At 31.0% G+C, this 13,175-nt stretch overlaps 1 protein-coding gene across 6 annotated transcripts in view; it reads left to right on the top strand.

Annotated features, from left to right (window-relative positions):
• Positions 1–13,175, top strand: part of LOC145242393 (uncharacterized) — a 717,261-nt gene that overhangs the window by 473,927 nt on the left and 230,159 nt on the right. For all 6 annotated transcript variants that reach the window (XM_080105416.1, XM_080105420.1, XM_080105417.1 and 3 more), the window contains exon 4: positions 4,168–4,366. In XM_080105416.1, coding sequence (XP_079961542.1) covers positions 4,168–4,366 — 199 coding nt within the window. The remainder of the gene's footprint in view (positions 1–4,167; positions 4,367–13,175) is intronic.

The raw sequence follows: 13,175 nt of genomic DNA, 5'->3' as shown, positions 1-13,175 counted from the left end.
TATATATATATATGTATAAAATAAAAATAAAATAAAAATTACAATTAAATTTACCAAAATGATCCAAGATGGTAAAATTAAAGTATAATATAAATATTAAAGAATTAATAAAAAGCTTGATATATATATATATATATATATATATATATATGAATGACAAAAGTATATATTCCAAATTTCAAGATGTTGTTCATCTTACAATTTCTTTCTTTTCGCATGTTAAAATGTTCAATGCTTGACAACACTTGTTTCATAGAGCAGAAACAATCATATACTTATTATGTCAATTTTTGGAATATTTTTTGCCCTAACTCGTCAGAAGAATAAGAACTCATTATTTTTAAAAGAAAATAAAAAGAATACCAGCATCTATTAAATCAAGGGCAAATGTCTGTGTGTTTGTATGTCCACTAAAAACCTTTATCATCCACATCGAAGCAGCACGGACGTTATACTGTTAGAAAGATGGACCTCTTGGACACATAATATTAAAAAATTAGAGAAAAATTGTCCATTATTTCATGTAGAATTGCTGTTTTGTTTGAAGGGGTGATCAGATATTACCTTGGTTTTAGCACTGTTTATAAATCACGCATGCATGAACTGTTGTTTCATTTTTCATTTAAAAAGCTAAATTTGCAATGTAATACATCTGTGTTGTCATGATCTCATCGATAATGCATTCGCTTATGAACTTAAATTATGCAAGTTTGCACCCAGTACGCAGCATTTTTTTTTTTCTTTTTTTCTTTTGCTTACAAAATTTTGCTTTCAGTTTCGCTTCTGGCTGATGGCACCCAAGTCCCGTTTTTTTTAACCATATTTAATGACCAGGCAACTAGTGATTATATAAATTAAAAAAAAACAAAAACAAGAGTAATTGCAATTGTGTTTTGTGATATTTACGCCATCTTTGATTTTAGTATATATATATATATATATATTATGTATGTGTTTTGTCCTTATGAAATCATCAGTGTAGATATTACTGTTCAGAGCAATTGAATAATTCAAACACTAGAACAAAAATCACCTTTAACTTTAACTTCAATTCTAGCTCTTACATAACAAGATACAAAATAAAACCTGTTTATGCCAAGCAGGCAAACAATCATATATATATATATATATATATATATATATATATATATATATATATATTGTAGAATCCTTTTCTCTGCTTGATGGTGTTGGTATTTAAAATTTAGAATGTGCACTCATTTTAAATACCAACACCATCAAGCAGAGAAAAGGATTCTACAATTTAGCCCCCATTATAGGAAATGTAATAATTGAAGAGATATGAATGTAAATCCTTGTTAGCTATTCTGTATATCCTTAACAGTTTCTCCTTATATAATTTTAATAAAATTAATAAAGTATTAACAAATAAATATAAATAAAAATACATTAAACAAATATAAAAATAACATTAAAAAATCATTTAATAGTTCATTAAATATGTGTGTATATATGTATATGTGTGACGTCTAAATGTATATATACATAGAATAATCCAACCCCCTACACACATATTTGTAAATTCTTTTCCAGAGTAAAAAGGAACATAATGTTCCTTCACTCACATGTAGTTTGTAACCTTTTTCCTCAGCATTTTTAACTCCATCTTGATGATGTCCCCTGAAATAGAGACGAAACGTTTATAATAACCATTTATCTCTTTTAGGTTTTCCTTTTCATATATATATATATATATATATATATATATATATATATATATATACTAGTCTGGCTGCCCGGTGTTGCCTGGGTGTTTGTAGGTGTGTGTTGAGCAAAAAAAAAAGTGGTAGTAGGCAGGCAGGCTCAAACCCGTGACGCAAAGAGACAAAAAGTAAAGTGAAATGCATTCAAATTTAGCAATGTCAATCAAAAAAATTGACTTGCAGAAATGGATAGTTAAGTGAATGAGTTCACGCAGATGCAGAAATGAACACCTGGTTTTCTGCCGTTTTATTTATTTGTTTCCCCATGATGTTGGGGAAAACCAGCATTCAAATTTAGTGATATGAAATCATGCACTTAGGTCTGGCTGTAGGCCTGTTAAGTTTTCCGCCGTATTTGTTTACCCACAATGCTGGGTAAAACCATCTCTTCCAAAATGGGGGAGCTCTGGCAGTGTCCAAATGAATAATAGTTGTTTGATATGAGGGCCCCCCCCCCCACACACACACACATTGATCAAAGCTAATTGCCTTTCTGGATGTCCCAGCCGAGAAGGCCAGACGAATGCATTCATTTTGATTAGTTTCGCTTTATTTATACGGAAAAGACGGGGCAGCATGAATTTTGTAAAAGTCGATCAAAATAAAGATAGAGATGATGTCCATTTGCAAATCGAAGATATTACAATCTAGGGAGTATAAGGAAAGTTCTCTAAAATAGTAACCTCGTCCAGAACTTCAGCAAAAAAAAACCTTTCTTGGACATACAAAAATGCTCTTTTATATATATAGAAGATATATATATACAGGGTGACCAAAAAAAAAACAGAGGACATTCAATTGTTTTTCTGACCATTTTACAGTCAACGGAGAAAAAAAGGCCAAAGACGCCTAGTGTTTTGATGTGATGTTTTCAATATAATAAACTAGTTATGACCAAAGTTTCATTTCATTCGGACAAAACACTAAGAAACAGGACCTAATTATAGTTGGGACCTGTTTTTTTTGGGGGGAGGAGGGTCACCCTGTATATATATATGTAAAGAATAATCTGTTAAGCTAATGAACAGATCATTATGATTTTTGCAGGATTTATTCTAGGCGACATGATGAGTAACATGGGCACATGATTTTTTCAAAACTTTAACATTTAGAGCAAAGGTCAGCAACTTCTGGTCCGAATCTGGCTCTGGAGTCAATTTTGTTATTATTCAAGGCATTTTTTTTTGTAAAATATGTTTGTACTTTTTTTTTTTCATGTAGTAAAATAAGTGATATCATTTAAATATAATCATACTATATTTAACACTTACAACACACAGAAAAATTGTTTAGATATTTAATAATATTGTTGTTCTTCATGATAATGTAGTCAAAGCTGCTTAGCCCTCCTATAATCAGCATAGCTTGTTGGCCCTTATGCTCCAAAAAGTTGCTGATCTCTGATTTAGAGAGTGTATGCATATAAAACTAGGGATGTGTATATACAATATTTTGTTGCATAGGATAGACTACTAATCTGATCATTATGAATTTGGGAACACATAATAGGGATAAGGGTGGGCAATATGAGCTATATTCAGTTTTGTTTTATGCAAAAGAAGTTAAAAGGGGTGAAAGGCATTCATGAAAATTCAAATATCTCTGATTTGTGTGAAAGTTTAACTAGGTATTATGCATCAAACTAATAAATATTCCCTTGAATTTCAACTTTTTTGGAGTATTCTAAGGGGCAGAAATATCAGATTTGTATTAAATTTGAGTCTTAAAGATAGGCTTATGTCTAATAACTTCAGAAGAAAATGAAATTTGGAGAATATAGAGAAATGTTTGCAGAACAGATTTTTTGGTTTGGTCATATTAAAAGAATGGAGAAGAGTTCTTATGTTAGATGTATGACAGTTGAAGTTGCAGGTTCAGTTTATAGAGGAAGCCAATGAAAACATTGAAGTGATAAAAATGAACTTAAGAGAAAAAGTGATAAATAAAAACCTGACAAAGATAGCTTGGTTTGGAAGTCAATTACTTTAAGCTATTCAACCCATGTCAGCATGTAAACCAAACGTTAAGTCGAATATGATGATATAAAGCTCCAAAAAACACTTATAAAAATAGTTCATGGTGATCAGAGTTTCAGGAAGAGGACTTTGAAATGAGAGGAGATTAACTCCTCTGACGAAGCTTCGCTATTATAACATACAAAATAACAAAATCTTTTGGTTGGATTAAATTTAAAAAGTAAGAAATCGGTTGAAAAAAAAAAAAAGAAGAAATATTGTTTCAGGTTATAAACGAAGATATATGCAGCATCTTATATAATAAATATTTTGTATGCAGCTTTTGTTTATGAAACTATAGCGGTGAATTAAATAGGGTAAACTCATTTTCCTTTCTATATAATGTATAGATTATATGTGCACAAAAATGTAATCAACACAGTCTGGCTTGAGACTTAAATTGTTATCTTTATTAATTTCTTTTCTAGCCTCGAACCAGAACCTGATGGTGAACGGCAACAGCCAAAGAGTTGTCTCAGCTCCCGTCCCTCCCTCACCTACCTCTACAAATGTCCCACCCATTCAACCCCCGGTAGGACCGAAACCCACTCGTGTTGAGAGCTCCACGAGATGCCAAATGGATGCTCTTCTTCATGAATTGGAAAATGTCGCTCCTCCACCTGTGGGGTAAGTTATCTTTTCTTTTTTTTGTTTTTCTTGTACCAGTTGTGTTCTTACTATTTCTCTTTGGACTGCTATACTGCAGTGGGGATTATTGGAGCAATGTGGGTAGAAATATACCCTTTCTTTTTTTTTCCATATCTCATTCCGTTTTGTGTGCGTGTATTTCTGTTCATGGTGTTTTTGTTTACAAGAGTGAACTACGGTTGACGTTTCTGTCCTTTTTTAGTATTTTCTTAACGATATCCAGAAAGTATGTTTTATTTTCATGGTGGCATGCTTAATAATAACCATTTTCTTTAAAGTGATTCTTACCATTTTTTTTTTATTGTTTTCCTTTTTGCATTTGTAAACTCTAATTATTTGTATTGAATTATTTTGAAGGACCAATGTTGATTTTTGTGAAGTGATTTTAATCCTTTCACTACCAATATTTTTGTTTTCTTAAAAAATTAAAAAAAACTTTTCTATCCTTACTATATGTCGAATATTTTATCAGAACATTTGAAAAAAAAATTCTTTAAAGATTTGATATAAAATTTAGGATTAAAAGATGTTTCAGATATATTATCCCTTCAGTAATTTGTAGTAGATGCATGTATCCAAATGGTAATTTTTAATTAAGACTGTGTGTTCTTAGTGGTAATTTGTAATTGCGCCCCATGCAATAATTTGTAATTAAGCCCCATGTGTCCGTGATGGTAATTTATAATTGGGCCCCATGTATTCCTGATGGTAATTTATAGTTGGGCCTAATGTATCCCTGACGATAATTTATAGTTCGGCCCCGTGTGTTCCCAACATTAATTTGTATTTTGGCTCTATGTGTTTCCGATGATACTTTTTAGTTGAGCCCCATGTGTTCTCAACAGTAATTTTTAGTTGGGTTTGTGTGTTCCCAACGGTAATTTGTAGTTGACCCATGTGTTCCCAACGGTAATTTGTAGTTGGGACCGTGTGTTCTCAATGGTAATTTGTAGTTGGGCCCGGGTGTTCCCAACAGTAATTTGTAGTTGGGTCTGGGTGTCCTGATCGTTATAGTTTTTATTTTATGATTACATGAAAATACAAAGAAGTACAGAGCTACAAAAAGGAAAATAAATTTAAATTTAAATAAAAATTATGACCTTTTTAGTTGACTATCTTTGCCAAATTTTGACATGAAGTCAACCAAATAGTATCCAAATCTTCTATAGATTGTTGTTTATCATAAATTGACATTTGGATAAAAACTGTGATGAATTTAAAACTAGATTAATTACAATGGATATTTCTGCATTTTTACTGGGATGTATTAGCTCAATGAAATGGTTAGTATGCAGTATTGGCATTCTCTACAATTTTTCTCTCACTAGTTTCACATTATTTTGATGTATGGATAAATTATCAAAGATTTTTGGATATGTGAATGTAATGCAAGATATTTTATGATGTATATTAAAAACATTGCTAAAGTTTGCTTTATGAGTTTGGATACATTACTAGCAGCTTTTTTTTGTGTGTAAACGCTTTGTCAATAGTTTTGGAAGTGTACAAACACATTACTAAAGATTTTTGAGATGTGTGAATGCGTTCCCAAAGATTTTTGTAGTGTACAAACACACTGCCAAAGATTTTTGAAGTATGAACACGTTTCCAAAGATTTTTGCAGCATACAAATAAATTGCTAAAGAATGAAATAAATTCTTTATGGGTTTGACTGGATTAGCAGCAAAAGATGTGCGTGTGTGTGAGTGTTGCTGAAGTTTTTAATGAACACATTGCTACAGATTTTTTTTTATTTTAAATACATCTTTCTAAAATACATGTCAGTTCTTTGTGTACAATTATTCTAATACATTATTTTTTATTCATGTTTTTTGTTGAAATAATATTTAACCATGATAAAAACTAACAACATATATAATTTACAGGAAGATTTAAAAAAAAATATTTTGCACATGTGAATATGATGTTTTCCTATTAAAAAAATTATTTCTAATCCCAAATTTACACATTAATAATTTTTATATTTTATTAATTTTTTCTAATATAAATTGTTTTTTTTTTATTGCCAATGAATAAATTCCAGCTAATTTTTATGTATGTTTAAAAATTTAATTTAATGTCTTGTTTCACAGATTCAAATGTTACCATTTGTCAAAGTTAATATTAATTAACATTGTTATAATTCAGTATGATATTATCTGAAGCATTATTTGAATTTATCATATTTTCATTTATTATATCAAAATAATAATGTATAATTTTTTATCCTTAATATTATTAGTTATAAGTTTGTCATTACATTATCATTATTAAAATCATTATTGTTTTTCATATATTCATCTTTATATTATTCATTTTATCATTTGTTATTTATTATTATGACAATCATTATATTATCACACTAAATCGTTATTAGCATTAGTAACAATCACAAGAATTATTATTTTATTATCATAATTAGCATTGTTTATCATCACGAGAATTCATTTTTACATCATCATTATCATCATCATGCTTCTTTCCTTTTGTTTTTATCTCTTCACCTGTTCTGTCTAGACTCTTTATTGCTTTGATCATTCTGAGGTTGCTATAAACATAGATAGCGAGAAAGATGAATAGATCTAATATATATTTATAAGGTATTAAATCCAGAAATAACGATTCATACATAGTGTACTTTATTCAGATTATAAATTACAGCTAAAATTAAGTCTGTTACACTCCTGGAAAATGCTCTTGAGTAAATTCAATTTTAAAAACCTTTTTAAGTATCAAAATCTGACAGACAACAAACATGAATTTAGGCTGTCAATATTTATAATTTGTTTTAGCAAAAGCAGAATGGATAAGTTATATGCAAATCATTAAATACTTTTTAAATATGGATTAAATCTATTTATCTCTATTGTGAGCTTAGATGAGGAAAAGTTTGTATAGAAAACTAAACAAAAAGTGTCTTTCTAATACAATCTTTAATTATATATATATATATATATATATATATATATATATATATATATATATATACACACACATACAGTGTCCATAAATTCTCTTTACAATTTAGAAATTTTATTATAAATTAACAATTGAGATATATTAATTGCTTGTTAAAATTTTATTAACTTATTTAATAAAAATATATCTGAAATATAAAATCTTCTTTCTAATAAAAACTTCATTTAAAACTGGTTAAAATAATTAAAAAAAAAGATGTGTAATGTGGTTAAAGATATCTCATCAACTGTCTTTGTAATATATATATTTTTTTTAATTGGAAAGAGAATTTATGAACACCTTACATACAGATATATATATATATATAAGTTTCGTGGTTAAATTTTAAATTCTGAAAAAAAAAACACATATAGAGACATATATTCGATTTAAGAATTTATTGTTTGACAAAATGAATATATAGAAAAGGTTATTTTAATTTCCTTAATCCATGGATTTTCAACAATGGCTCATATCATCAGAGGAAATGAAATGCAGTTAGCAAAATGTTCAGCTGCAAATGAATGCTATTTTGCTTTTCAGCACAATTATTGAAAATAGTTTTTGAGTAGTTGTGGATAAGATTAATCTGCCCCTCAAGCTCTGATTTAGGACTAGTTAGTAAGAAAATCTTAGACAGAATCATACCGCTGATAAAAGAGAAAATAAAATTCCCCCTCTGGCAATGCTCCCAAACTGTCCTCGATTGGTTCACTCACTCAAAGATAAAAAAAGACTTAACTTTATAACTTTCGATATATGTAATTATTACCAATCTATATCCCCAATACTTCTTAATAAAGCCCTGATTTTCGCTAAGAACAATTCCAATATAACAGATCTAGAAAGGAAACTTATCCTCCTGGCTAGGCATTCTCTGATTGAATTTGACGGAAAGTACTGGACCAGGAAAGATACCCCATCTAATTTTGACATTATAATGGGGGAAGACCGACTCCGCACAAGTTACTGATTTGGTCGGTCTGTACTTGTTAAGGGAGCTTAGCTTAGATTACAAAAACCTGCAGGGGGGCCTATATAGAGATGATGCCCTCTTCATCACAAAAGACAGGCCCAGACAATACAATAATACCATAAAGAAATTACATGAGTTCTTTAGAAATTATGGCCTTTCTATTGAAGTAGATTCTAATAAGAAGACATCCAATTTTCTGGATATATACTTAAATCTAAATTCGGAAAACTACTCCCCTTACGATAAGCCTAATTTGAACCTTTTCTATGTGCATAAACAATCGAATCCACTCAGATCTATTATCAATTCTATAGTACCATTCGTCTCAAAAAGAATATCAAGCCTATCAGCCGATAAGAAAGCATTTAGCCAAGCAACAACCTTTTACAATAATGCCTTACGCAATTCAGGATATACAGATAAGATAGAATACATAGGTAACAAACAGGAAAACAACAAAAATAAATCAATAATTACACATAACATGACCCAAAAGAAAAGCAATAACCCCATCCATAATTCCTCGAACAAGCATAATCCTAATCCAGAGCACACAAAGTACTAAATCTAATAGCAAGCAAAATAAGACGAATAGCAATAAATTAAGGCAAAAAAAAATCCATATGGTTCAACCCACCATACAGCTCCAAGATAAAAACTAATATACCAAAGGAATTTAAAAAAAATAATTGAACAATCCTTTCAACAACCCTATAGATACAGCACTATATTAAATAAAACTTCAATAAAAATCTCTTACTCCGCTATGCCTAACATAGCACAAACGATAATAACATCAAACAACTCTAAAATAAGAAAAGCCCAGGTCCATCCCCCGCAGTTTCCACCCACACAAAATTGTAATTGCCGAAACAAACAATCTTGCCCCTTAAGAAACGATTGCATCCATAAGGATGTAATCTATTCATGTACAGTCACTGAACTCCTAACCACAACAAGTGCAACTGATAGAACACCTAAAAATCGTACTCAAACACATTAACTACTGAACCAACAACATTAGAGAGCTCCACTGACTCCAACTATGCCAATTCCATAAATAAGACACATGATAACACCCAAGTCACTCAGGAACCTCATCCTGAAAACGATTTGAACTTAATCATCCCGTCCCCCTCTATAAGTTTATCCCACAAACTCCGACAACTTAAACACCATTAATGCAAATGTAAAATCCCACACGTATATCGGCGCAACGGCAAATCTAATTAAACTGAGAATTTCCAACCATATAAGCTCCTTTAATAATGAAAATCCAAATAGCAATAGAGGCACCTCTCTAACAGCTCTGATTAAAGACCTCCAATATAGGAATATTCCGTACTTGCTAAAATGGGATTTATTGAAAAAATCCAATTCATACACCCCTAAATCCAAATTCTGAAACCTTTACACTTCAGAAGCAGTTGCAATAATAACATATCCTAAAGCCACGATAAACACCAAAAATGAGCTTATTTCGTTATGCAAGCACAGGAAAAAATTCAAGTATAGCCAGCTCAAAACCACCATGTCACCATACCTGAACTAGTTTTGGCATGTTGCCCCTATATGTATGAGCATGTATTCACGCTTGTATGAATGTATATGTATGCATGCGTGTGTGTGTTTATATGTATATATGTGCGTGTGTATATATATGTGTATATATGTATGTGTGTGTGTTTGTGTGAGCATGGACATTTAACGGAGTTACACACCTTAGCCGTATATTGGTACATTCTAACTATATCTCCCTGGACCATATAAATGTGTTGGCAATGGGGCATATTCTCCCTCTCCCTCTCTAAAATAGAATCGTTAGATATACCCGATCATTTATTGATGTATATATATCTTTAATGGAAGGTGCACGCTCTCTGTATTTGTATGTTAGATATATCAGTGTGCACACCTTTATCTCTTTTTAGACATAACACTTATGTAGATGTTCATTTGTTGTATGTATACGATGGTATGCAAAATAAAGGGGGTATGATTTGCATGCTTGCCCTTGATAATATTGTTGTCCGGCTGTGCATATGAGTGCAGTTGTACACTCGAGTACGCGCGCATGCATATTCGCCCAGCTGTATAAGTAGTTCCCCTCTCTAATATGCGTTTTTGCGTTATGATATATATGTATGTAATTGAGTGCACATGTTGCGTATGTATATAAGTCTGTATTTATGTAAGCATGGTATGGATCAGTGTTTGTGCGTGAATGTATACTATGTATATATATGTATGTATGTGTGTCTGTGGGTATACATGTGCTTATATCTGCATTTATGTTTAGGTTTAACAGGTGGATATACAAGTAATCATTATATAAATAGTTAAAACAACCATACTTGGGCAACCCCATACCCAGCCCCACATTTAAATCAATTTTCCCCTTTATAAAAATATCTAACTAGCCACAGTATATAAAGCACTCACTCAAATATCAATTCCAACTCAACGAACAACAAAACAAATTCATCCATAGATCGTCTCCAAAAAGAAATATATGTATTTTAAATAAAATTTAAACAAACTTAATTAAACCACATCACACTATGACAACAAGCGTATTGAAGCGACTTATCGCAACTAATGAAGTCACCTTTAAATATACACTCAAAATTAAACTCAATTAAGTAACCCTCCAAACATTCCATATTTTCACACCATGACTCCTTTCCATCTCCACCTCATCCGCTCACCCATCCGCATAGCAAAAACAGCACACCCAACCCTTATCACGCATACCCCCTTTGAAAATCATAAGAATATCCATTTCCCACTTGAACTTAAAATCAAGAGGTCAACCCTTTTAAAGAATACTAAAATACAATTCCTCCCTCGCTGCCAAACAAATTCCATTAAGAACCTGTATGCTCGCCCAACTTTAACCCTCCCCCCTCTCTCTTTACCCTCTCTACTTCACCCCACTCTCCTCTTTCCCTCATCTAAAAAGCTTCCCTCACCCACTATATACAAAAAAACGAACTATCTTTCTACAGAGACTCACACCTTAAGCAAGCCGTCCAACGCATCGTTCTGAATTTCATATCCAGGATTATTTTGCTCTTTTTGCTATTGCTACCTACACTATTGATTTCGAGGTCCATAGCATACTTAACTCAATGCTCAAATTCTATTACTCATGGGGATAATTACAATGGAATGGTATATCTACCCAACTTCGGATACACTTTGTCAACACCGAGAAAGCATTTGGACTACAGCAACACACACTCAACGCAACAACGAATAAGGCTACCCCGGATACTTTGCAAAAAATCAATAAGGAGTAATACATTTTCGCTATATGAGAATATCACTTTCTCCCATGGGTCAATTTTCTGCCAACCTGGATTTATAACCTCGAACGACATTGAACTCCTTCCAATAATGGATTACCCAGGTTGTATCAACTTCTCTTTTCGTATAATTTTCTCCATATAATTATCCACAACCATTGAAAAAACTATTTTCAATAATTGTGCTGAAAAGCAAAATAGCGTCCATTTGCAGCTGAACATTTTGCTAACTACATTTCATTTCCTCTGATGATATGAGCCATTGTTGAAAATCCATGGATTAAGGAAATTAAAATAACCCCTTCTATATATTCCTTTTGTCAAACAATAAATTCTTAAATCGAATATATGTCTCTATATGTTGTTTTTTCAGAATTTAAAATTTAACAACGAAACTTATATATTGCTCTATTCTTAAATATTGAGCTTTTCTTTTTTGGCTAGGATCACCTTGAAAGTATTACTTTAAGTAATATCTATCAGGATTTTTCATCTGAATTCTATCAGTGTCTTATCTCGCTTTTATAAATATATATATATATATATATATATATATATATATATGGTAAATAGGCTATTAAAACAAATTTTTCAGTTGTGAGATCATGTTTTCTCAATGTATCTTTCATTCTGAGCTGCCTGAAGACTTCTGTTAATCACAAGTAAAAAAAGTTAAAATAATAATGAAAAATATCCAAACTGAGTTCATGTGAGTGTGATTGACATTAGTTTTGAAAAATTGAAGTAAAAGTTTTCTTAATAACTTGTTTGATTAACTCTAAGAATAGTAATATTAGTAATATGCGTGTGTGTACAAAATAATTGAAGCACTAGTTGAATTAAAAAAAAAGATTGTGGTGCATTTTCCATAAACCTACATTGAATAGTCTTGGTTGAAACTAGACTATCTAAATGTGGATTTAACTTGGCAGAATAATTTTGGCAGCACTAGTTTATTTCTTCTCACAATGCATTTTTATGCCTCTCAGTTTGTGTCAGTAAGTTTAAGAGTTCAGGTAAAATGACTCCAGTTGCCAAAAGTATTTCCCTGCTCCTAGAATCTTGTATGTTTTGATATCTTAACTCTTTTTAAAAAAAAAACTATTAGTTTAACTATTTTGCTGATTGAGCCTTCTGTGTTATGAGTTTAAAAATTTGCTCTTTTTAACATTCAATTAGGCAACTCATTTTTCTAAAAACGGAAAAAGTATTACAAATATTAAGTTGATTAGATAAAAATGATCAAACACTATTTACAATGGATATAAAATGAAATGTGGATCAATATGAATTTTGACTTTTTGGATTACTTGTCTCATCTTGAGTGTCATTTTCACGTTTCTGTTGATGTAACCTCCAATCTTCTTCAAGTGTATCTTGTTGAAGTTGAGAATCTTTCTGTCAAATTCGGGAACTTGGGCAGAATTTCGAATGGAACCCTTTTACTTTACAGGGGTAGCATGGTCTCAATCCATCAGTCATAACTGAATAGAAGTTTTAAGTAATTCACAACTCCCATAAAGTAAATAAAGGATTCTGTTTGAAA

Source organism: Euprymna scolopes, chromosome 21 (genome assembly GCF_053919585.1).
Source record: "Euprymna scolopes isolate OS-2025 chromosome 21, ASM5391958v1, whole genome shotgun sequence".
NCBI classification, from domain to species: Eukaryota; Metazoa; Mollusca; class Cephalopoda; order Sepiida; family Sepiolidae; genus Euprymna; species Euprymna scolopes.
Note: the sequence above shows the minus strand (reverse complement) of the source record. Positions and strands in the feature narration are given on the sequence as shown.